The sequence below is a fragment of the Notothenia rossii genome (assembly GCF_949606895.1).
Source record: "Notothenia rossii genome assembly, chromosome: 9".
Classification (NCBI taxonomy): domain Eukaryota; kingdom Metazoa; phylum Chordata; class Actinopteri; order Perciformes; family Nototheniidae; genus Notothenia; species Notothenia rossii.
This window is the reverse complement of record NC_136907.1, coordinates 995,592-1,019,159: the sequence shown is the minus strand read 5'-3', so window position 1 is coordinate 1,019,159 and position 23,568 is coordinate 995,592. Positions and strand designations below refer to the sequence as shown.

At 44.1% G+C, this 23,568-nt stretch overlaps 1 protein-coding gene across 12 annotated transcripts in view; it reads right to left on the bottom strand.

The window, feature by feature from the left end:
• The window catches only part of nup98 (nucleoporin 98 and 96 precursor), a 45,297-nt gene extending 22,871 nt beyond the window's left edge, over window positions 1-22,426 (bottom strand). Inside the window, exons 1-15 of one of the 12 annotated variants that reach the window (XM_079649651.1) lie at window positions 22,249-22,426; window positions 20,425-20,534; window positions 15,757-15,852; window positions 14,030-14,224; window positions 12,520-12,698; window positions 11,616-11,723; window positions 10,471-10,657; window positions 8,636-8,868; window positions 8,336-8,476; window positions 3,653-3,788; window positions 3,466-3,558; window positions 3,196-3,336; window positions 1,845-1,978; window positions 1,293-1,597; window positions 1,011-1,188 (exon numbers count right to left, since the gene is read on the bottom strand). In XM_079649651.1, coding sequence (XP_079505777.1) covers window positions 1,011-1,188; window positions 1,293-1,597; window positions 1,845-1,978; window positions 3,196-3,336; window positions 3,466-3,558; window positions 3,653-3,788; window positions 8,336-8,476; window positions 8,636-8,868; window positions 10,471-10,657; window positions 11,616-11,723; window positions 12,520-12,698; window positions 14,030-14,224; window positions 15,757-15,852; window positions 20,425-20,503 — 2,205 coding nt within the window. In that variant the 5' untranslated portion in view covers window positions 20,504-20,534; window positions 22,249-22,426. The remainder of the gene's footprint in view (window positions 1-1,010; window positions 1,189-1,292; window positions 1,598-1,844; window positions 1,979-3,195; window positions 3,337-3,465; window positions 3,559-3,652; window positions 3,789-8,335; window positions 8,477-8,635; window positions 8,869-10,470; window positions 10,658-11,615; window positions 11,724-12,519; window positions 12,699-14,029; window positions 14,225-15,756; window positions 15,853-20,424; window positions 20,535-22,248) is intronic. The other 11 variants (XM_079649657.1, XM_079649655.1, XM_079649658.1 and 8 more) reach the window with 11 other exon arrangements.
• Between the last annotated feature and the right edge of the window lie 1,142 nt (window positions 22,427-23,568).

Below are 23,568 nucleotides of genomic sequence, written 5' to 3'. Positions count from 1 at the left end.
TCTGAAACATGTCATGTCTATCTGAAACAACCCAAATAGGCTAACTAGCTTCTGGCTAAAGCAACTCAAATCTCTCACCAGCGAAACACCTCGTCAGTTAAAAGCCACTACGTTTCATTACTACACGATACAGTATGTATTATCATTATTAGGGATGTCCCGATCCGATCACGTGATCGGGGATCGGAGCCGATCACGTGATTTTCAAAAAATCGGGGATCGGGATTTTTTTTTTTTTTTAATTTTAATTTTTTTTAAATGTTGTATTCATTGTTACAAAACAAAAATGCCCATGTTCAAGTCTTAAAGTCATCCTGAGGCCTTAGTTTTGGTTTCAAATTACACAACATCATGTATGTGTTGCTTCTTTGGGGCTTGTTTTCATAGACCTGCTTATTTCTCTCAGATCTGGCAACAGAGTGGGCGCAGTGTCTAATTGTAGCAGTAAGCTAACGAGTACTGAAAGCTTGATTTTGTTTTGATCCAATGCTGCACAACTGAACTGATCCAATGCTGCTGTGAAAGAAAGAAGCTATATCCATGTTGGATAGAATATCCAATTTAAACAAAAAAATAACCTTAAGGGACAACTTGAATGCTTTTTTTTCTCTGAATGCATTGCATAAAGATCGGATCGGGAAAAATCAGTATCGGCAAATTGTCTAAATCAAATGATCGGAAGCAAAAAAAGGTGATCGGGACATCCCTAATCATTATAGTATTACTATTTCGGCGATTAGCCAAGATATAAATTATATTTGATGAAACTTTTGTTACATTTCCAAAACGTTGGGAAAAATATTGCTTTCCATAACTTGTCCAGGGCCTGGAATTAGCATTCAGACTTTTCTAGGTTTTTAATGACCCTGGAATAGAGAAGACATTTGGGACGAAATATAATAAAGCATCTGAAAAAGTTTAAGTAAAAAAATCAGAGAAAGTTTAAATTATGAATCCAACTAAATCTTAGTTTTCAAAATGATCAATAAATCAGACATAGCGCGTCTCACCTCCAGGCCGTTGCGCGCGGCTTTGTGCATGTTGAGCTCGCTGATGGTGTCCTGCAGCACCGCGGGGGGGCTGAAAGCGACCGGCTTAGAGATCGGGTTCACGTAGAACTGAGACACTTCTGGATCCTCTTCTGTTCGACTGCTGAGACCCGCCATCTCCTCCTCGTCCTCCACATGACTGCCGACAGAATGAGTCAAAACGTGAGCACGACCAGGTTAAAACACTCTGAGCCCAACTTAAACCCAGCTTTAAAGGGTGCTCCCGATGGAATGTGTGTGTACCTGTGCCCGTTGTGAGGGTACTCGGGGGGCGAGGCCAGGTCGTCGATCTCCTTGCTCAGAGGGCTGCTGTACTGGCTGCTGTTCAGGTTCTTCAGGACCAGCTTCTTGATGCTCTTCCTGGGAACGAACGCCCCGTTTGTGAGCGACGGCTCGTCGTCGTCCAGCCCGTCGAACAGCTGAGACTTTGAAGCCCCCGAAGAACCCAAAGCTTTGGGCCGGACGCGTGTCGCCGGACGGGGGGTGAGCTTGTAGTGAGTGGGCGTGGTCAGAGCCTTCTGGGCCGTGGGATTGGTCGGTTTCAGACGCTGGAAAGACACAGAGGAGGTGGGGTTAGATACACGAAGGGTTTGGGGATCAGGAAATCTGCTTTTTGATTTAAAATAGTACAAAAACAATAAGTTTGATAAAATACGGACAAAATGAGAATAAAAATCACCAAAGTGAGAGTCAAACCAGACAAAGTTAAAAACAAACATTTGAGGTGAATTCTGATCAAATGTGATGCACTTCAGATTTCTGTCCGTCTCTGTTTGTGGTTCATGAGAGTCTCACCTCCTCCTTCTTCTTGGGGTCTGACAGCGGGTTTCTGAACAGAGGAGAGTCTCCGTACGGAGAATACGCCAGAACACTGAGCTGCTGCTGCAGCAATGCATGCTGGGCCGCCGCGCCGCTGGGGTCCGTCAGCGCTGAGGAGGAAACACAAAGAACAGTTTCATACCACAGAAAATAAGGCTGTTAAACCTGAACTCTGAAGTGCCTCGATAAACATCTGTTTGTGTCTTCGTGTTCATTCCATTTACATGGATAAAGACTTCTGGCACTACTTTGATTATATACGTTGCCTTACTGGAGGAGCTCGGGCCAGAAGAATGTCATTGCCATTTCTATTCTGTAGCTTATGCACAATAAAACCTTTGAATCTTGAGAAGCAGAGTGACACGTTCCTGTCGGCAGCGGTGGTAAAAGTACACACATCCTGTACTCTAGTAGAAGTACACATACTCGTGTTTAAAAATACTCTGGTGAAAGTAGAAGTACTGACTAAACTTCTTTACTCAAGTCAAAGTAAAGAAGCTTTGAAATGCTTACGCCACCAAACACAGATTCAAACTAAAGGAACCAGCTGTTTGGAAAATGAGAGAAGTAGAAAGTACAGGTATTTGGGTTCAACATGTAAGAAGTAGAAAGTACAGGTATTTGAGTTCAACATGTGAGAAGTAGAAAGTACAGGTATTTGAGTTCAACATGTGAGAAGTAGAAAGTACAGGTATTTGAGTTCAACATGTAAGAAGTAGAAAGTACAGGTATTTGAGTTCAACATGTAAGAAGTAGAAAGTACAGGTATTTGAGTTCAACATGTGAGAAGTAGAAAGTACAGGTATTTGTGTTCAACATGTAAGAAGTAGAAAGTACAGGTATTTGAGTTCAACATGTAAGAAGTAGAAAGTACAGGTATTTGGGTTCAACATGTAAGAAGTAGAAAGTACAGGTATTTGAGTTCAACATGTAAGAAGTAGAAAGTACAGGTATTTGAGTTCAACATGTAAGAAGTAGAAAGTACAGGTATTTGAGTTCAACATGTGAGAAGTAGAAAGTACAGGTATTTGTGTTCAACATGTAAGAAGTAGAAAGTACAGGTTTCTGTGTTCAACATGTAAGAAGTAGAAAGTACAGGTATTTGTGTTCAACATGTAAGAAGTAGAAAGTACAGGTATTTGTGTTCAACATGTAAGAAGTAGAAAGTACAGGTATTTGGGTTCAACATGTAAGAAGTCAAGTCGTCAGAAAGTAGTGGAGTAAAGTACTGATACCAGAAGCATGTACTTGAACACAGTAACAAAGTATTTGTACTCCACTTCTTCCACCTCTCGAGCTGAATTTCACTTTGATCTGAATCACTCACCGACGGCCTGCTGCGGCGCTCCGAAGCCCATCGAAGTCGCTCCGGTGTTGAACGCCGACGCTCCGAACGCTCCCATCGTTCCCAGAGTGGTGCCCAGTTTACCCTGAGTGTTCCCGAACAGGGACGTCTGTCCTGGCACTGCTGCACACACACACACACACACACACACTTTATTAGTATATGAGTGAGGAGGAGCTTTATCTCAGTAAAACCTGACAGCATGTGAGTATGAATCTGCCTGGGCTCATGGCTGTGCATTATGGGATGTACCTGCTCCGAAGCTGGTTCCCAGAGCAGCTCCCAGTCCTCCGGTGGCCGGTTTGTTCCCAAACAGACCCCCAGCAGCCGGGTTGGCACCGAACCCTGCAGAAACACAAGCATCAGAGATGAGTTAATAATGCCACTCTGATAATGGCATTTCCCCCCCCTGCCCCCCCCCTTCCTCCAATAGACTGACCGAAGGTGGAGGTGTTGGTTCCCGCCCCCAGTGTGAGAGCTGGTTTGTTTCCGAACAGCCCGGTGCCGGTGCCGAAGGACGGAGCGCTGGTGGTGGTGGTCCCGAACCCTGCCGTCTTATTACCAAATAAACTCTGCTGTAACACACGCACAGTGACGTTAACACACGCACAGTGACGTTAACACACGCACAGTGACGTTAACACACGCACAGTGACGTTAACACACGCACAGTGACGTTAACACACACACACACAGTAACGTTAACACACACACACAGTGACGTTAACACACGCACAGTGACGTTAACACACACACACACACAGTGACGTTAACACACGCACAGTGACGTTAACACACACACACACAGTGATGTTAACACACGCACAGTGACGTTAACACACACACACACACAGTGACGTTAACACACGCACAGTGACGTTAACACACACACACACAGTGATGTTAACACACGCACAGTGACGTTAACACACACACACACACACACACAGTGACGTTAACACACACACAGTGACGTTAACACACGCACAGTGACGTTAACACACACACACACACAGTGACGTTAACACACGCACAGTGACGTTAACACACACACACACAGTGATGTTAACACACGCACAGTGACGTTAACACACACACACACAGTGACGTTAACACACGCACAGTGACGTTAACACACGCACAGTGACGTTAACACACGCACAGTGACGTTAACACACGCACAGTGACGTTAACACACGCACAGTGACGTTAACACACACACACACACAGTGACGTTAACACACGCACAGTGACGTTAACACACGCACAGTGACGTTAACACACGCACAGTGACGTTAACACACACACACACACACAGTGACGTTAACACACGCACAGTGACGTTAACACACGCACAGTGACGTTAACACACACACACACAGTGACGTTAACACACGCACACACAGTGACGTTAACACACGCACAGTGACGTTAACACACACAGTGACGTTAACACACGCACAGTGACGTTAACACACGCACAGTGACGTTAACACACACACACACACAGTGACGTTAACACACGCACAGTGACGTTAACACACGCACAGTGACGTTAACACACACACACACAGTGACGTTAACACACGCACACACGTTAACACACGCACAGTGACGTTAACACACGCACAGTGACGTTAACACACACACACACAGTGACGTTAACACACACACACACAGTGACGTTAACACACACACACACAGTGACGTTAACACACGCACAGTGACGTTAACACACACACACACACAGTGACGTTAACACACGCACAGTGACGTTAACACACGCACAGTGACGTTAACACACGCACACACACACACACACACAGTGACATTAACACACACACAGTGACGTTAACACACACACACACACAGTGACGTTAACACACGCACAGTGACGTTAACACACGCACAGTGACGTTAACACACACACACACACACACACACACAGTGACGTTAACACACACACACACACACACACACACAGTGACGTTAACACACACACACACACACACACACACACAGTGACGTTAACACACAGTGACGTTAACACACACACACACACAGTGACGTTAACACACACACACACACACACAGTGACGTTAACACACACACACAGTGACGTTAACACACACACAGTAACGTTAACACACACACACACACAGTAACGTTAACACACACACACACAGTGACGTTAACACACACACAGTGACGTTAACACACACACACACACACACAGTGACATTAACACACACACACAGTGACGTTAACACACACACAGTGACGTTAACACACACACACACACACACAGTGACGTTAACACACACACAGTGACGTTAACACACACACACACACACACAGTGACGTTAACACACACACAGTGACGTTAACACACACACACACACACACAGTAACGTTAACACACACACACAGTGACGTTAACACACACACACAGTGACGTTAACACACACACACAGTAACGTTAACACACACACAGTGACGTTAACACACACACACACACACACACAGTGACGTTAACACACACACACAGTAACGTTAACACACACACACAGTGACGTTAACACACACACACAGTGACGTTAACACACACACACACACACACACAGTGACGTTAACACACACACAGTGACGTTAACACACACACAGTGACGTTAACACACACACACACACACACACAGTGACGTTAACACACACACACAGTAACGTTAACACACACACACAGTGACGTTAACACACACACACAGTAACGTTAACACACACACACAGTAACGTTAACACACACACACAGTAACGTTAACACACACACAGTGACGTTAACACACACACACAGTAACGTTAACACACACACAGTGACGTTAACACACACACACAGTAACGTTAACACACACACACACACAGTGACGTTAACACACACACACACACACACACACACAGTGACGTTAACACACACACACACACAGTGACGTTAACACACACACACACAGTGACGTTAACACACACACACACACACACACACACACACAGTGACGTTAACATACACGCAGTGACGTTAACACACACACACAGTAACGTTAACACACACACACACACAGTGACGTTAACACACACACACACAGTGACGTTAACACACACACAGTAACGTTAACACACACACACACACACACAGTAACGTTAACACACACACAGTGACGTTAACACACACACACAGTAACGTTAACACACACACACAGTGACGTTAACACACACACACAGTGACGTTAACACACACACACACACACACACACACACAGTGACGTTAACACACACACACACACAGTGACGTTAACACACACACACAGTGACGTTAACACACACACACACACACACACACACACACACACACAGTGACGTTAACATACACGCAGTGACGTTAACACACACACACAGTAACGTTAACACACACACACACACAGTGACGTTAACACACACACACACACACAGTGACGTTAACACACACACACAGTAACGTTAACACACACACACACACACAGTAACGTTAACACACACACAGTGACGTTAACACACACACACAGTAACGTTAACACACACACACAGTGACGTTAACACACACACAGTGACGTTAAAACACACACAGTGACGTTAACACACACACAGTGACGTTAAAACACACACACACACACACACAGTGACGTTAACACACACACACAGTGACGTTAACACACACAGTGACGTTAACACACACACACACAGTGACGTTAACACACACACACAGTAACGTTAACACACACACACAGTGACGTTAACACACACACACACAGTAACGTTAACACACACACACACAGTAACGTTAACACACACACACAGTGACGTTAACACACACACACAGTAACGTTAACACACACACACAGTGACGTTAACACACACACAGTGACGTTAACACACACACACACACAGTGACGTTAACACACACACACACACACACACACACACAGTGACGTTAACATACACGCAGTGACGTTAACACACACACAGTAACGTTAACACACACACACAGTGACGTTAATGGGGTTAATAATATATTGTTTCGGTGTGTTGGTGTTTCAATCATCAGTTGTGTGTTGGTGTTTCAATCATCAGTTGTGTGTGTGTGTGTGTGTGTGTGTGTGTGTGTGTGTGTGTGTGTGTGTGTGTGTGTGTGTGTGTGTGTGTGTGTGTGTGTGTGTGTGTTAGGGCTGTCCCGAATACAATTTTTCGGGCTCCGGATATTCGGTAGTAATCAGCAGCAAATATTCGATGGAGAGATTTGTATTTATTTTGTATTAAAGAAAAATTCAAAATGTTTTTAAAACAAAAAAAGACTTTTTGGGGAAAAGGTTTCATAACACGCTCGGAATCCGAGACACCTGACAACACGCTGTTAAGCAGAAGCGCAGAAAGAGCATACTATTACGATTTATATTTGTTTATTGTCTCAGTACTCGCAAACATTCAAACTAAATGTGTCCTCTGTAGGGCAACTGGAGGGTCTGCTGTATTGTTGAGGATGTTGATGGCTGGGATGGACACAAGTTATTATTAGGCTGAGCTACTCAACTTTATGCCTTAGCCCCAGATGTTCCCACTTTGCTCCTATTATCTTCACTATTCGGATCAAATTAAAAAAACTAATATAAAAAAACAATTTGGTTGCTTTCAACTATTTTCCAAGCAAAGTAAGAGCACGTTTTTAGTGAAGCGAGGTGAAGCGTGCAGTTTGCGTTCGTGACTGTGAGTGAAAGCGATGTCAGGAGCACAGGCTGAGATTGTATATATTTCCGCATTTCAACAGTGCAATTCAAAAGTATAAATATAGTATAAGAATATGGCAATTCGCCTTTATTAATAGCATACATTTATAGAAAAAAAAAAAAAAAAAAAAAAAAACGAATATCCGAATAATGAAATTGAAACCCGAATAGTCTGCCGACGAACGAATATTCGAATAGTCGAATATTCGGGTACAGCCCTAGTGTGTGTGTGCGTGTATGTGTGTGTGTGTGTGTGTGTGTGTGTGTGTGTGTGTGTGTGAGAGAGAATGTGTGTGAGAGAGAATGTGTGTGTGTACCTGTGTGCCGACGTTCCCGAACCCCGTGTTGGTTTGTCCGAAGAGTCCGGTGGCCGCCCCGAAGCCGGTGGCCGCGGCGCTGGGCTGAGCGGCGCCGAACAAGCCGGTGGGCTGAGGAGCCGCCGTGTTCCCAAAGAGACCCTGAGGATGGAGAGGAGGTCAGAACCAGAACAGGGGTGAGGTTATATCCCTCAGCTCGCGTAGAACTTTGGGATCTGACTAATTACTGGAAGTCTAAGGAAGCACATGGCTTCACTTCACATGGTTTAATAATTGAGATGTTTGCAGGTAAACACTCACGATGCTGCTGGTGTTAGCCTGGCCCATGGTGTTGGTGTTTCCGAAGGAGAATCCGGAGCTCTGGGTGGTGGTGGTCGCTCCGAAGGGTTTGAAGAGGCTACTGGCCGCTGCCGCCTGCTGTGCCTGCTGCTGCTGTTGTTGTTGCTGCTGCTGCTGCTGTTGTTGCTGCTGCTGAGCCGCCTGCTGCTGCCCGAACAGACCGCCGGCCGTCGCTCCGAACCCCCCGGCAGCCGCTGCAGAGAGGACACAGCGGCACATGTTGAATCACACACACACACACACATCCTTACTGTGTTTGTTCTCTGAATATTCAGCTAAATATTTCACGTGACATGATGACACGATTCTGAGGAAAAGGCCTCTAAAGTTTGCCGCCAAGTTTTTAGACAACGTTATTTTAAGAGGGGGCTTAAAGCTCAATATTTGGGGGCAAAGTACCCCTTGCCCTTCCTTTGGACCATCTTTGTTTGTTTATAACAAAGCTTTTTCACGGATGTTCTGAGTAACTCGTAAAGGTTTAGAGCAGTTTGTGTGTGAGTGTGTTTTTGCTATAGCCGCATTCACACCGCGGGACTTTCCCTGGTACTTTGGTTCTTTAGTTCCGTTAGCACCAATAATTTTGCGTTCACACCGCCGGGACTACTCAGTGCCGGGAACTCTTTTGGCCATTTTCAGTCCCTGCTAGAGAGGTGGTACGAACCTGGTGATAAAAGAGTGCCAATTTCTATTATATTTCTATTGGCTGGGCGAATTGCAAACCACGCCCCGTTAGACTCTGAATTTTTTTTGTTAGGCAGCCATTTTTTTTTCATTCTCGGATTCTAGTAGGGACATAAAGTAACACGTATCTTAGGAAGATATGAACTTCATCCTGGTGAAGTTGATGCTGAATTCACTATTTAGTAGATAATCATGTGACACTTTATCTTTGCACTACGGTCTGTCTGCTGAGCCTACCTATTATATATATATATATATATATATCATGTACAGCGGGTGGGCTTTATACCCCCTCCCCCGTGTAGTTCTTCTTCTCTCGTTATTTTTTGTACTCGCCGTGAAGTGGTTTTGCGGCCTGCCAGTAAACCCAGAGAAGAAGAAGACGAAGTGACGTCAGCGTAATCTTGCCTCAGGGAAAGTACTGCGGTGTGAATGCGATTGGCACTAGCCCCCTGGCGGATTCAGTGCCGTGGTACTTTAGTGCCGGCACTAAAGTACGGCAAGTCCTGCTGTGTGAAAGCGGCTTATGTGTGTATTAGGGCTGCACGATTTTGGGAAAAAATCTAATTGCGATTTTTCTGACAAATATTGCGTTTCGAATTGCGATATTTGTTTTTACGCGACCCAACGTAAGTTTATTGTAAAATGCGGCCATAACTCCGGCTAGGAAGGTCGTATCAACATGCTCCCGTCTCTAGCCCCCCCGCAGCCCGAGCTACGAGTGAAAGAACTAAACTTACATGAAACTTCCGTTGGGTTGCTTTAAAGTAAAGCTTCAGTTTAAGATTCACCCTGTAATAGAAACATGTGATGGAGCATCACCAACCTGACTCAGATGGTTCACCAAACCATCTAAAGCTCCATTGGAAGCCATTTGGAAAGGACAGGCACTTTCAAAGATACTTGGCAGGTGATTGGATCAATCTGTCTATCACCTTCTATCATAGGCCACTTCTGATTGGTTAACAATGGCTGGTACATGTGGAGCATGTGGACCAGTAAAGGTTTACAGCAGTCTGTGTGTGAGTGTGTTTTTATAATGTGTGTGATATGATGCATGTTTCGACACGTGTGTGTAAATATACGGATAACCCCGTCCCTGTTCCCTCTCTTACGTGTGGCCCCGAAGGTGCTCTTGTTCTGTCCGAAGGAGAAGTTTGTGTTGGCGGCGGCGGCACCGAACAGCCCGGTGGCGGCGCTGGGCGTGGCAGCGGCTGGCGTCCCGAACAAACCGCCTGTTGGCGCTGCCATCGGGTTGCTGGGTCCCTTCCTGCCCGCCGAGTAGTCCTCGAAACGCAGCTCCTACAGGAGAAGAAACACAAATACCAGATTCATCACTAAGCTTTCCTCACACCTACGGAGAGAAAGCATTAAAGCTGAACGTCTTCGTACTGCTGTCACGACTCTGCTCTACTGTCGCGACTCTGCTCTACCGTCACGACTCTGCTCTACCGTCGCGACTCTGCTCTACCGTCACGACTCTGCTCTACCGTCGCGACTCTGCTCTACCGTCGCGACTCTGCTCTACCGTCACAACACTTTTCCAGGTTTTTAATGACCGTAGAAACCCTGCCTTCATACTACCGTCACGACACGTCATACTACCGTGACGACACGACATACTACCGTGACGACACGACATACTACCGTGACGACACGACATACTACCGTCACGACACACTACCGTGACGACACGACATACTACCGTCACGACACGACATACTACCGTCACGACACAACATACTACCGTCACATCACGACATACTACCGTCACGTCACGACACACTACCGTCACGTCACACTACCGTCACGACACACTACCGTCACGTCACGACATACTGCCGTCACGTCGCGACATACTGCCGTCACGTCACGACATACTACCGTCACGACACACTACCGGCACGTCACGACATACTACCGTCACGACACACTACCGTCACGTCACGACATACTACCGTCACGTCACACTACCGTCACGTCACGTCACACTACCGTCACGTCACACTACCGTCACGTCACGACACACTACCGTCACGTCACGACATACTACCGTCACGTCACACTACCGTCACGTCACGACATACTACCGTCACGTCACACTACCGTCACGTCACACTACCGTCATGACATACTACCGTCACGACTCAACTCTTCGTACTACCGCCACGACTCTTTGTACCTACTTAATTTGCTGTCCATTTGTCTGTCTGCCCTGTACGTATTTGATGTTTCTGCTGTGTTTACTTGTTATCGTTACCTCAAGGGATTTGTTCTCGTACTCCTTCATGGCCGTGATGCACTGGTGCTTGGTGTTGATGCTCGTCGTCACGCCGGCCTTCACCATCGTGTCAGTTCCTGTCGGAGGCTGGAGGGAAAACAATTTTGAAATGTACAAATATTTTAGATATTAAAAAAAGATTGAGAGAATATTTTTCAAACATTTGCCGGAATTATTTTTAAACATATTTTCAGTTTTTATCTCAATACATTTCATCACATCTGAAGAACATTTTGCAGATATTTTTGGAATGTCTTTACATAATTATCCTCAGGATCTCCTGTACATTTCCCAGATATGTTTCTGATACCTTTGGTGTTCCTGGCAGTCACAACAGGGGGCAATGATGCCGTTATGTCAGGGCACAATATGTTTAGGGGACGGTATCCTGAATAAACTTTATCAACAGTCAAAGGGACTCACGTCGAACTTGACGGTGGTTTCTTTACATTACTATATTTAGGATCTTTTGCACATTTCCCAGATATATATTTTTGATCATTTCTGTGTTCTTGGGTGGATCCTGAATAAATACATTATTTTGTATATATTGATTGTTGTGCTTTTATTTATGTCTAAATGTTTGCACATTTATAAATGTGTTTTTGATTGTGTGTATATATATATATATATATATATATATATATATATATATTTGTATATATCTTTGTTATTGTATTCGGGATTGTGGGAAAGTTTTTTCAATTTCGATCTCTGTCTGAACACAAACTGGAAGATTGCCAATAAAGTCGACTTTGACTTTTGACGTTGAACTTGACGGTGGTTTCTTTACATTATATTTAGGGTCTTTTGCACAATTTCCCCCTCTGTGGGACTAATGAAGGTATTCTGATAAACGTTATCAACACTCAGAGGGACTCACGTTGAACTTGACGGTGGTTCCCGGCTGCTGCTGAGCGGCGGTGAAGCCCGCCCCCCCGAACAGAGAGGACACGGCGCTCCCTCCGAAGGGATTGGAGGCTGCGGCGGCTGTGGACCCGAACAGCCCTCCACTGGCGGCGCTGGTCCCGAAGCCTGGAGGACACGATGGGAGGGAGACTTCTTCAGAGCGTTCAGTAGTTTCATAAGATAAACAAATCAAAATGACAGCTGGCTGAGCAGAGAGAAACGACTGCAGCGATGGATCATCGTTAGTACAAACCTGACAGAGATCAAGCATGGGAACGCTTGCCTTGTGAGTTAGGACACATTAGCAATACTCTGCTTTATAACAACAACAAGACAAACAACCTCTGAACACAGGAACAGCTTCTTCCCGTCCGCTACCTCAACACTGTAAAACCTGCACTCGCACTCACACCTGCATTTTCTACACTTAAAACATTTTCCATCTTTAAAATTCTGTGTTTTTCTAAGTTTGTGCCTCTGACTCTATTTTATACTTTGATAGAGAGGCGAAGCCCCTCCCTTTCCTCCATGGGATCTTATTTAGGAAAAAGTATGTATTGAAGTCAATGGAGAGAGAAAGGTTATCTTTCGATCCCGTTTGAATTGTGCCACGAATTACACATATGATGTTTGTCAATCTTAAAAAATAATGTGTCAAGTCAAACAAATAAAACTGTGAAGTAACACTTTGTGTGAAACCGCTCGATGAACTCCATCTCCCATCTCACACCACACACGCAGACGGCCGTCACGTTGGCACATTTCACTTCTTTCTTTCAGAACGAGGTGAAAGTATTAAAAGAGGTGAAAATCACTCAAAGTCTGGGCACGTTGAGAGCTGTACACACACACAAGGGGAGTGAGTCGGTTCATTAGAGCCAGCATGCGGGACCCGGACTCTGGGATTTGTAGTCTTTCTAGTTGCGTATTGTTCATAGTCTTATATTTCAACAGTTTTAAGACAAACTGACTTTTTTGACATGGAAATTATTATTTAAGATTGACAAACATCATATTTGTAATTCATGGCACAATTCAAACGGGATCGAAAGATAACTTTTCTCTCTCCATTGACTTCAATGCATCATTTTTCAGAAATAAGGTCCCATGGGTCGGAAGTAGATGGGCGGGACTTTGCAACTCTATGCCGGCAATGTCCCCTAATACGCCGTTGAGAATAAACTGCTAAATAACAGTCAGTAGTATTTTTATTCTTTATATTTGATATCATATATTTAAGTATTTATATTTTAAAGTTGAGCACACTCGTCCTGTAACAAAACAATTTTCCCTACAGGGATCAATTAAGGTCCATCTTACCTTACTCACCGTATTTACAATTGGCAAACAGTACCAGTTACCTATTTCATTTTATACGGTCACTTTAAGTCTATATTCTCTCCACTCTATCAACACTACACTTCTGCTGTAAATGTCCCGAACTCCTTAGACCCAATAAAAAGGTGCGTTGAGGGTGTTCTCACTTCCGAACGAGGTGGGTTTGCTGGCCCCGAAGGCATTGCTCGGCTGAGAGAAGAGTCCTCCGGTGGTTCCCGTGGCGGTGTTTCCGAACAGGCTCGTGGCGGTGCCGCCGGCGGCCGCTGCTCCGAACCCAAAACCTGTGGCAGCGGAGGAGGCTGGAGGCTGGCTGAAGGTGCTAGCTCCAAAAAGACCACCTGCTTGGGGGGGAGAGACACATCAGGGAAGAGCTGTTATTTAGACATCTGGAGGGAAAAGCTGATATTCAGACGTCTGGAAGAGCTAGCGGCTATAGAGAGCCACCGTGACGCGTCCTAAAACCCGGGAGTAAACTCCTTCCGGTTCCCTCGACAAAAAAACAAAGGGATCTCTCCGTAGGATTTAGGAAAGTATCTGAACAAAGGTCTGTGGTTGAGACACATTCAAGAGACGGACCACGTTTTGTTCAGTCGGATAATCTCCACTTGTCTACCCTACTTTTATAATTTCCTAATCGTAAATGTAATCTCCAGAAGCAAAATGCTAACGTTATGCTATAAAGGAACTACAGCCGAGTCCAGCAGCACGACTTCAACGTCACGCCAACTTCAGATCCATATTCAAACACACAGATTCTAGATGGTACGAGTTGAAGCGTTTGTTTGAACAGTCTGCAGGAGGCAGGGACTTGCTCTCAAGCAGAACAGAAACTAACTTAGAGGAGTGTTTACGTGTTCGGCGTAATGACGTACAACGCCCTCCACGACTTCTGGAGTCCTATTCAGCCACTTGGTAACAACCATCGTTTCTCAGACACGTCCACTCTTCAGAGATCACCAGTGGGGTCACTGCTGATGATTTAATGTAGAACAAAACGTGATCCGTCTCTTTGTCTCAACCTCAGACCTTAGTTCAGATACTTTCAGATACTAAATCCTACGGAGAGATCCCATTGGCTCTGAGAGGAGGGAACAGGAAGTGGAGAAATGCTGACTCACTTCCTGGTTTTAGGACGCGTCACTGCGGCTCTATTCAAACATCTGGAATAGCTAGCTGCTCTGCTACACTGAGCTATGCTTGTATGTGCAGGAATGTAACGGCCCTGTTATTTCAGTAACTACTTGTTGCTTGAATAAATAAAGATATGATGATTCAGACTGTTTGTAGAAGGGCTGTACCGACGGTTGAAATGCAGCTTTTTTTATCCACATGCATTGCTGCTGATTGTGGTTCAACGCAGCATCAGTGCACAGTGTCAGATGAAGAAGAGGCTTCACTGATATCAATATCATACGAAGGGTTGAATTAGATTTCAGTGGTAGCTGCGTACGAGTGTTTTAGAATCGTGTGAGCAAAACCTATCCAACTCCAGTTTGTTGTAAAGTCAACTTTGATTGACAATACGTTTTTATAAACCAAATATTAGGTTTCAATCCATTGTATTGGGTGTTTAGCCTCAAGAACAACCTTTCCATGGGTTATATTAGTTCAAGATAGAGGACTTAGGAAACTCATTCAATCTCATTAATCATTTTTTCCAAATAAGGGATTAAGAAAGAAAACAATTCGGGTGAAATTTGAAACTTCAATTGGAAACCTCAATCAACTATTCAAAAATGTAAAAAAAAAAAAAGGACATTCGGTCCACGCTAAAATTGTGTGCATGAAACCTCGGTCAGCGCGACAATGAACAGCCAAACAATACAAACGTCTGATTGGTTCTTTTTTTCGAATGAGACAAGATCTGACAAACCAGGTTTAGCCTGAGCGGGACCGAACAGTCCTCCAGTGTTGGCGGCCGCCCCGAACGCTGACGTCCCAAAGCCTCCCGTCGTCCCAAAACCCGCGTCTGCAGGACGATATCATGCTTTGAATTCACCTCTGAGCCTCAGGAGCACTCTCCGTCTCACCCACAGACTACATCACAATAACGGCTCTTTAAAGGTCCCCTACTTTCATCAGTATATCCCAGGTCTCAGATATATCCAGAGCCTGTCTCTGATTGGCTGAAACACCAAACAGATCATTGCAGCATTACCCATAATCCCCTCTGTTTCAGCCCTGTTTCCAAAGTGCTGGTTTTCTGTCTGTTACTTTAGATGAAAATAAGGAGCCCCTCCCCACGCCCCTCTGAGAGACATTTGGTTACAAAGAACTCAATGGAGCTCTAGAGGAGATTCAGGTGATAAGGGGGGGGGGGGGGGGGGTTACCTTGGTTGCTGATTGGCTAATGGTTACACAAGAGAAAACATCGTTATGACATCATCAAGTGGCCAAAATCTGATCAGCTCATTTTCAGACAGGTTTTTATAGAAATGGATCAAAAAGAGAGAGAATCTTTGTTCCTGAAACTTTCAGAGTGTCTTTCCACAGAGGGGACACATGTTGATGTAGAAGAGACATGAAGAAGAGGGGACACATGTTGATGTAGAAGAGACATGAAGAAGAGGGGACACATGTTGATGTAGAAGAGACATGGAGAAGAGGGGACACATGTTGATGTAGAAGAGACATGAAGAAGAGGGGACACATGTTGATGTCGAAGAGACATGAAGAAGAGGGGACACATGTTGATGTAGAAGAGACATGAAGAAGAGGGGACACATGTTGATGTAGAAGAGACATGAAGAAGAGGGGACACATGTTGATGTAGAAGAGGGGACACATGTTGATGTAGAGGGACATGAAGAAGAGGGGACACATGTTGATGTAGAAGATACATGAAGAAGAGGGGACACATGTTGATGTAGAAGAGACATGAAGAAGAGGGGACACATGTTGATGAAGAAGAGACATGAAGAAGAGGGGACACATGTTGATGTAGAAGAGACATGAAGAAGAGGGGACACATGTTGATGTAGAAGAGACATGGAGAAGAGGGGACACATGTTGATGTAGAAGAGACATGAAGAAGAGGGGACACATGTTGATGTAGAAGAGACATGAAGAAGAGGGGACACATGTTGATGTAGAAGAGACATGAGGAAGAGGGGACACATGTTGATGTAGAAGAGACATGGAGAAGAGGGGACACATGTTGATGTAGAAGAGACATGGAGAAGAGGGGACACATGTTGATGTAGAAGAGACATGAAGAAGAGGGGACACATGTTGATGTAGAAGAGACATGGAGAAGAGGGGACACATGTTGATTTAGAAGAGACATGGAGAAGAGGGGACACATGTTGATGTAGAAGAGACATGGAGAAGAGGGGACACATGTTGATGTAGAAGAGACATGAAGAAGAGGGGACACATGTTGATGTAGAAGAGACATGAAGAAGAGGGGACACATGTTGATGTAGAAGAGACATGAAGAAGAGGGGACACATGTTGATTTAGAAGAGACATGGAGAACAGGGGACACATGTTGATGTAGAAGAGACATGGAGAAGAGGGGACACATGTTGATGTAGAAGAGACATGGAGAAGAGGGGACACATGTTGATGTGAAGAGACATGAAGAAGAGGGGACACATGTTGATGTAGAAGAGACATGAAGAAGAGGGGACACATGTTGATGTAGAAGAGACATGAGGAAGAGGGGACACATGTTGATGTAGAAGAGACATGAAGAAGAGGGGACACATGTTGATGTAGAAGAGACATGAGGAAGAGGGGACACATTTTGATGTAGAAGAGACATGAGGAAGAGGGGACACATGTTGATGTAGAAGAGACATGGAGAAGAGGGGACACATGTTGATGTAGAAGAGACATGAGGAAGAGGGGACACATGTTGATGAGGAAGAGACATGAAGAAGAGGGGACACATGTTGATGTAGAAGAGACATGGAGAAGAGGGGACACATGTTGATGTAGAAGAGACATGGAGAAGAGGGGACACATGTTGATGTAGAAGAGACATGGAGAAGAGGGGACACATGTTGATGAGGAAGAGACATGAGTAAGAGGGGACACATTTTGATGTAGAAGAGACATGAGGAAGAGGGGACACATGTTGATGTAGAAGACACATGAGGAAGAGGGGACACATGTTGATGTAGAAGAGACACGAAGAAGAGGGGACACATGTTGATGTAGAAGAGACATGGAGAAGAGGGGACACATGTCGATATAGAAGAGACATGGAGAGGAGGGGACACATGTTGATGTAGAAGAGACATGAGGAAGAGGGGACACATGTTGATGTAGAAGAGACATGAGGAAGAGGGGACACATGTTGATGTAGAAGAGACATGAGGAAGAGGGGACACATGTTGATGTAGAAGAGACATGGAGAAGAGGGGACACATGTCGATGTAGAAGAGACATGGAGAAGAGGGGACACATGTCGATGTAGAAGAGACATGGAGAAGAGGGGACACATGTTGATGAAGAAGAGACATGAAGAAGAGGGGACACATGTTGATGTAGAAGAGACATGGAGAAGAGGGGACACATGTTGATGTAGAAGAGACATGAAGAAGAGGGGACACATGTTGATGTAGAAGAGACATGAGGAAGAGGGGACACATTTTGATGTAGAAGAGACATGAGGAAGAGGGGACACATGTTGATGAGGAAGAGACATGAAGAAGAGGGGACACATTTTGATGTAGAAGAGACATGAGGAAGAGGGGACACATTTTGATGTAGAAGAGACATGAGGAAGAGGGGACACATGTTGATGTAGAAGAGACATGGAGAAGAGGGGACACATGTTGATGTAGAAGAGACATGAAGAAGAGGGGACACATGTTGATGTAGAAGAGACATGAGGAAGAGGGGACACATTTTGATGTAGAAGAGACATGAGGAAGAGGGGACACATTTTGATGTAGAAGAGACATGAGGAAGAGGGGACACGTGTTGATGTAGAAGAGACATGGAGAAGAGGGGACACATGTTGATGTAGAAGAGACATGAAGAAGAGGGGACACATGTTGATGTAGAAGAGACATGAGGAAGAGGGGACACATTTTGATGTAGAAGAGACATGAGGAAGAGGGGACACATGTTGATGAGGAAGAGACATGAAGAAGAGGGGACACATGTTGATGTAGAAGAGACATGAGTAAGAGGGGACACATTTTGATGTAGAAGAGACATGAGGAAGAGGGGACACATGTTGATGTAGAAGAGACATGAAGAAGAGGGGACACATGTTGATGTAGAAGAGACATGAAGAAGAGGGGACACATGTTGATGTAGAAGAGACATGGAGAAGAGGGGACACATGTTGATGTAGAAGAGACATGGAGAAGAGGGGACACATGTTGAAGAAGAGACATGAAGAAGAGGGGACACATGTTGATGTAGAAGAGACATGGAGAAGAGGGGACACATGTTGATGAGGAAGAGACATGGAGAAGAGGGGACACATGTTGATGTAGAAGAGACATGGAGAAGAGGGGACACATGTCGATGTAGAAGAGACATGGAGAAGAGGGGACACATGTTGATGAAGAAGAGACATGAAGAAGAGGGGACACATGTTGATGTAGAAGAGACATGGAGAAGAGGGGACACATGTTGATGAGGAAGAGACATGAAGAAGAGGGGACACATGTTGATGTAGAAGAGACATGAGTAAGAGGGGACACATTTTGATGTAGAAGAGACATGAGGAAGAGGGGACACATGTTGATGTAGAAGAGACATGAAGAAGAGGGGACACATGTTGATGTAGAAGAGACATGAAGAAGAGGGGACACATGTTGATGTAGAAGAGACATGGAGAAGAGGGGACACATGTTGATGTAGAAGAGACATGGAGAAGAGGGGACACATGTTGATGTAGAAGAGACATGGAGAAGAGGGGACACATGTTGATGAAGAAGAGACATGAAGAAGAGGGGACACATGTTGATGTAGAAGAGACATGGAGAAGAGGGGACACATGTTGATGTAGAAGAGACATGGAGAAGAGGGGACACATGTTGATGTAGAAGAGACATGGAGAAGAGGGGACACATGTTGATGTAGAAGAGACATGAAGAAGAGGGGACACATGTTGATGTAGAAGAGACAGGAGAAGAGGGGACACATGTTGATGTAGAAGAGACATGAAGAAGAGGGGACACATGTTGATGTAGAAGAGACATGGAGAAGAGGGGACACATGTTGATGTAGAAGAGACATGGAGAAGAGGGGACACATGTCGATGTAGAAGAGACATGGAGAAGAGGGGACACATGTTGATGTAGAAGAGACATGGAGAAGAGGGGACACATGTTGATGTAGAAGAGACATGGAGAAGAGGGGACACATGTTGATGTAGAGGGACTATGTTCAGGAGGAGACCTTGAATCACGTGATAATCAGTATATTATTCAGGTCCGTAAAGAGTTCATAAAATCAGTCAAAATGTTTGGATTTTGTTGCGGCCCTAACCACAATGTGGACCCTCTCTGAGCTGGGGGGGGGGGGGGGGTTTGAATCCCAGAGATTTCATTTAAAGTTAATAAACAAAACTTACTTTGCTGTCCGAAGGTGGATGCGGCGCCGAAGCCCCCCGTCCCTCCCCCGAAGGGAGTACCGAAAGACTTGTTGAACATCTTGTCCTGCTAGCAGGCCCGCATAGGTCGTCTGTGAGGAGAGAAACACAACATGTTGACATCTTTCCTCCCAGGGGCCATCGGACCCCCTGCAGTGCTCCCTATCGTGTGTCCACTTTATGGTCTTCTCCATGATGGTGTGTTTGTGTTTTGATCATGCTCCGTTGCCTCTTCAAGGGGTCCTTGGGTGTCATGAAAGGCGTCTTAAATCAAATGTATTATTAGCATAACTCTCCACCCTTCAGTAAAGAGAACTGATAACCACCTCTATGTGCAATACAAACACCATCACACACTCTCTGCTATACAACATGGTGGTCTTAAATACAGTACGTAATAATTGTTCATTACCTCTGGCATTTAATGGAGACGTAGTAAAAGGCAGTAGTAGCATTACATCTTCTTTCCCCACATCTCTCACTCGATCAGGTCTTCATTTGAACAGAAGTCAAAGGGTAATGTGTAATTTACTGGACTTAACCTCCCACTGTACATTTTACATGTATATTCAATCTAATGTTTAATAATCAATTGCTTGCACAATTAATGTTATTTTATTTCATTTCTATTTGAGGTGTTTAAATGTTGGATTGTTTATGTCTAGTCTTTTCATTTCTCTTATGTGCAATGCCTTGTCTTTAATGCTGCTGCAGCGCAAACTTTTCCCACATCGGAATCAATAAAGTACTTCTTCTTATATTATAAAGCAGTACAATTACACGTACTTTCCACCACATGTGGGTCACTCAATCGGGTGTTTATTTGAACACAACCCTGTTGAAATGAAGGACCCATTTGAACTCAGGAGACCCGGCTCCACGTGTAGTAAAACCGGGTCTCTGTGTTAGTAAGGACCGTGAATCCAAACCAGCAGTCCCAGCCTCACATAATGCAAGTTTAAACCAGTTTAAAAGCACAAAATTAGCCAGTCAGAGCCAGATTAAACCAGTTAGAAACCGAAACTCAACACACAGCGAGGGATAACACTGACATAACCAGGATAGCATGTCAGCTAACACCAAGCTAACATCACGCTAACAACATGAACATCTTTTATAGCAATTTAGTTGAAATATTATGAGATGATTTCCAGTATTGGTTGATTTATGATGAGCAAAATAATCCGGTTTTAACACATGGTGATTTAAAATGTGGCCTTCTGTTTGAAAAGACAGAATTTTGAATTCATAATGTGATTATTTTTACACAAATGTCACGTTTTAAACAAAAAAATAATAATACCCCAGTATTTATTGTTTTTCGTAATGACAGGAAATTATACAAACGATGTATTAAATGAGGCAAAAGTGAATATAATTGTACACATTTCTGAACACCTTAATTCCTGAGAAGCCTCTTGTGTTGTGTTTTAGTTGTTCTCTCTTTTCTGTTCGTGATGAGATCAGTTTTAAAGAAATAAACTCCGATGTTTAAGAACCTTTTTCTGATTGTATTGGAATAACTGGTCAATAAAGTTCAAAAAATAAAAACCAAACTAGCACCAGAGATTAACCGTATCTTACTTGATCTATTAACACACCCAGCTACCAACAAGTCACATTTTAACTTGAATCTTCTTCTTTTAAATCAGTAAACACTCACTTTAATGCGTTAAAGTCACTATTTTTCGGACAGTTAGAAGCTACGTGACAAGCTAACCTTAGCTAACTAGCTCCGCGGCTAAATGTTAGCAAAACAAAAGCAAAGACAGACAAAGAGCGGGCGTTATTTTCACACACATCTACCTTTCACAACGATGTGATGGATGTTCGGTTGTTTGTGGACCTTTCTCCCGTAATGTTAGAGCTCTGGATCCAAAATGTACGAAGATAAAAGTATCTTTAGCTAAACATTTAGCTTCGTCAACGAGGAGGGAAAACTCAGGAGCGTCACTACGCACTTTCATACGTCTGACGTCATGACGCAGGGACGGGAAAAATGAGGCAAAAGATAGATAATAATTAAAATAATATATATATGTATTTATTCAAACATTTATATATGCATTCATTTATTTGTCTATTAATTATGTGATGTTCCGTCCTCCCCTTTTTCACTCTGAATGAAACCCCATACAGGTCCGTTTCTGGTCAGGAGACAGGAGGGTTTTGGATGTACATTTCAGTGATAATACCTGTACTCAATTCCTCTTTTTAAACATGAACTTTAACATTAACGAAATATAGTATCAGGATGAAATCACCTCTTCAATCTGGCTTTTAATGTGTGATTGTTTTTGTATTATTTGACTTTAACTTTAACTATATATTTATTTGTTGTTACTTTCTTCTCTTTTCTTTTCTCTATTATCTGTAAAGCGTCTTTGAGCACCTGTAAAAGCGCTAAAAAATTAAATATATTATTATTATTATAAATCAAAATGTATTTATATAAGTCATGGGACATATAAATTCCGTTTTCCGGCCCCGTTTGTGCACCACGTGGGGATGTAGCTCAGTGGTAGAGCGCATGCTTCGCATGTATGAGGCCCCGGGTTCAATCCCCGGCATCTCCACTTTTTCACCCGGAGAATCACAGGAGACACTGAGAGACACACGTGAGACACTCAGGACGCTGGGAGACACAGGAGATACTGGGAGACACTGAGAGACACAGGAAACACTGGGAGACACACAAGACACTGGGATATACACAGGAGACACTGAGAGACACACGGGAAACACTGAGAGACACTCAGGACGCTGGGAGACACAGGAAACACACAGGATACTGGGAGACACACAAGACTATTGCAAAATTCCGGGAATTTTCAAAGATGGAAGCTTTCCATGGGAATTAACGGGAATATATGGGAATAAACTGGGAATAAACTGGAAATTTTCTAAATTGAAACCTAAGGCTCTCTGAGCCTGACACAGAGCCATCCTCAAGAAGGCTGGACAGTGAGCCCGTTGACTGAAAGGGTTTAACAAAAATGCAGAGGATTGTTTGAAGGAAGATGTGCATGTGCATGTTTAATGGGACTTTGTGGGGATTTTTGGATGTGGGGTGCATTTTTGTTCATTTTTTAATGAGTGGGGTTGGAGGGGATGAGTAATGTTTAA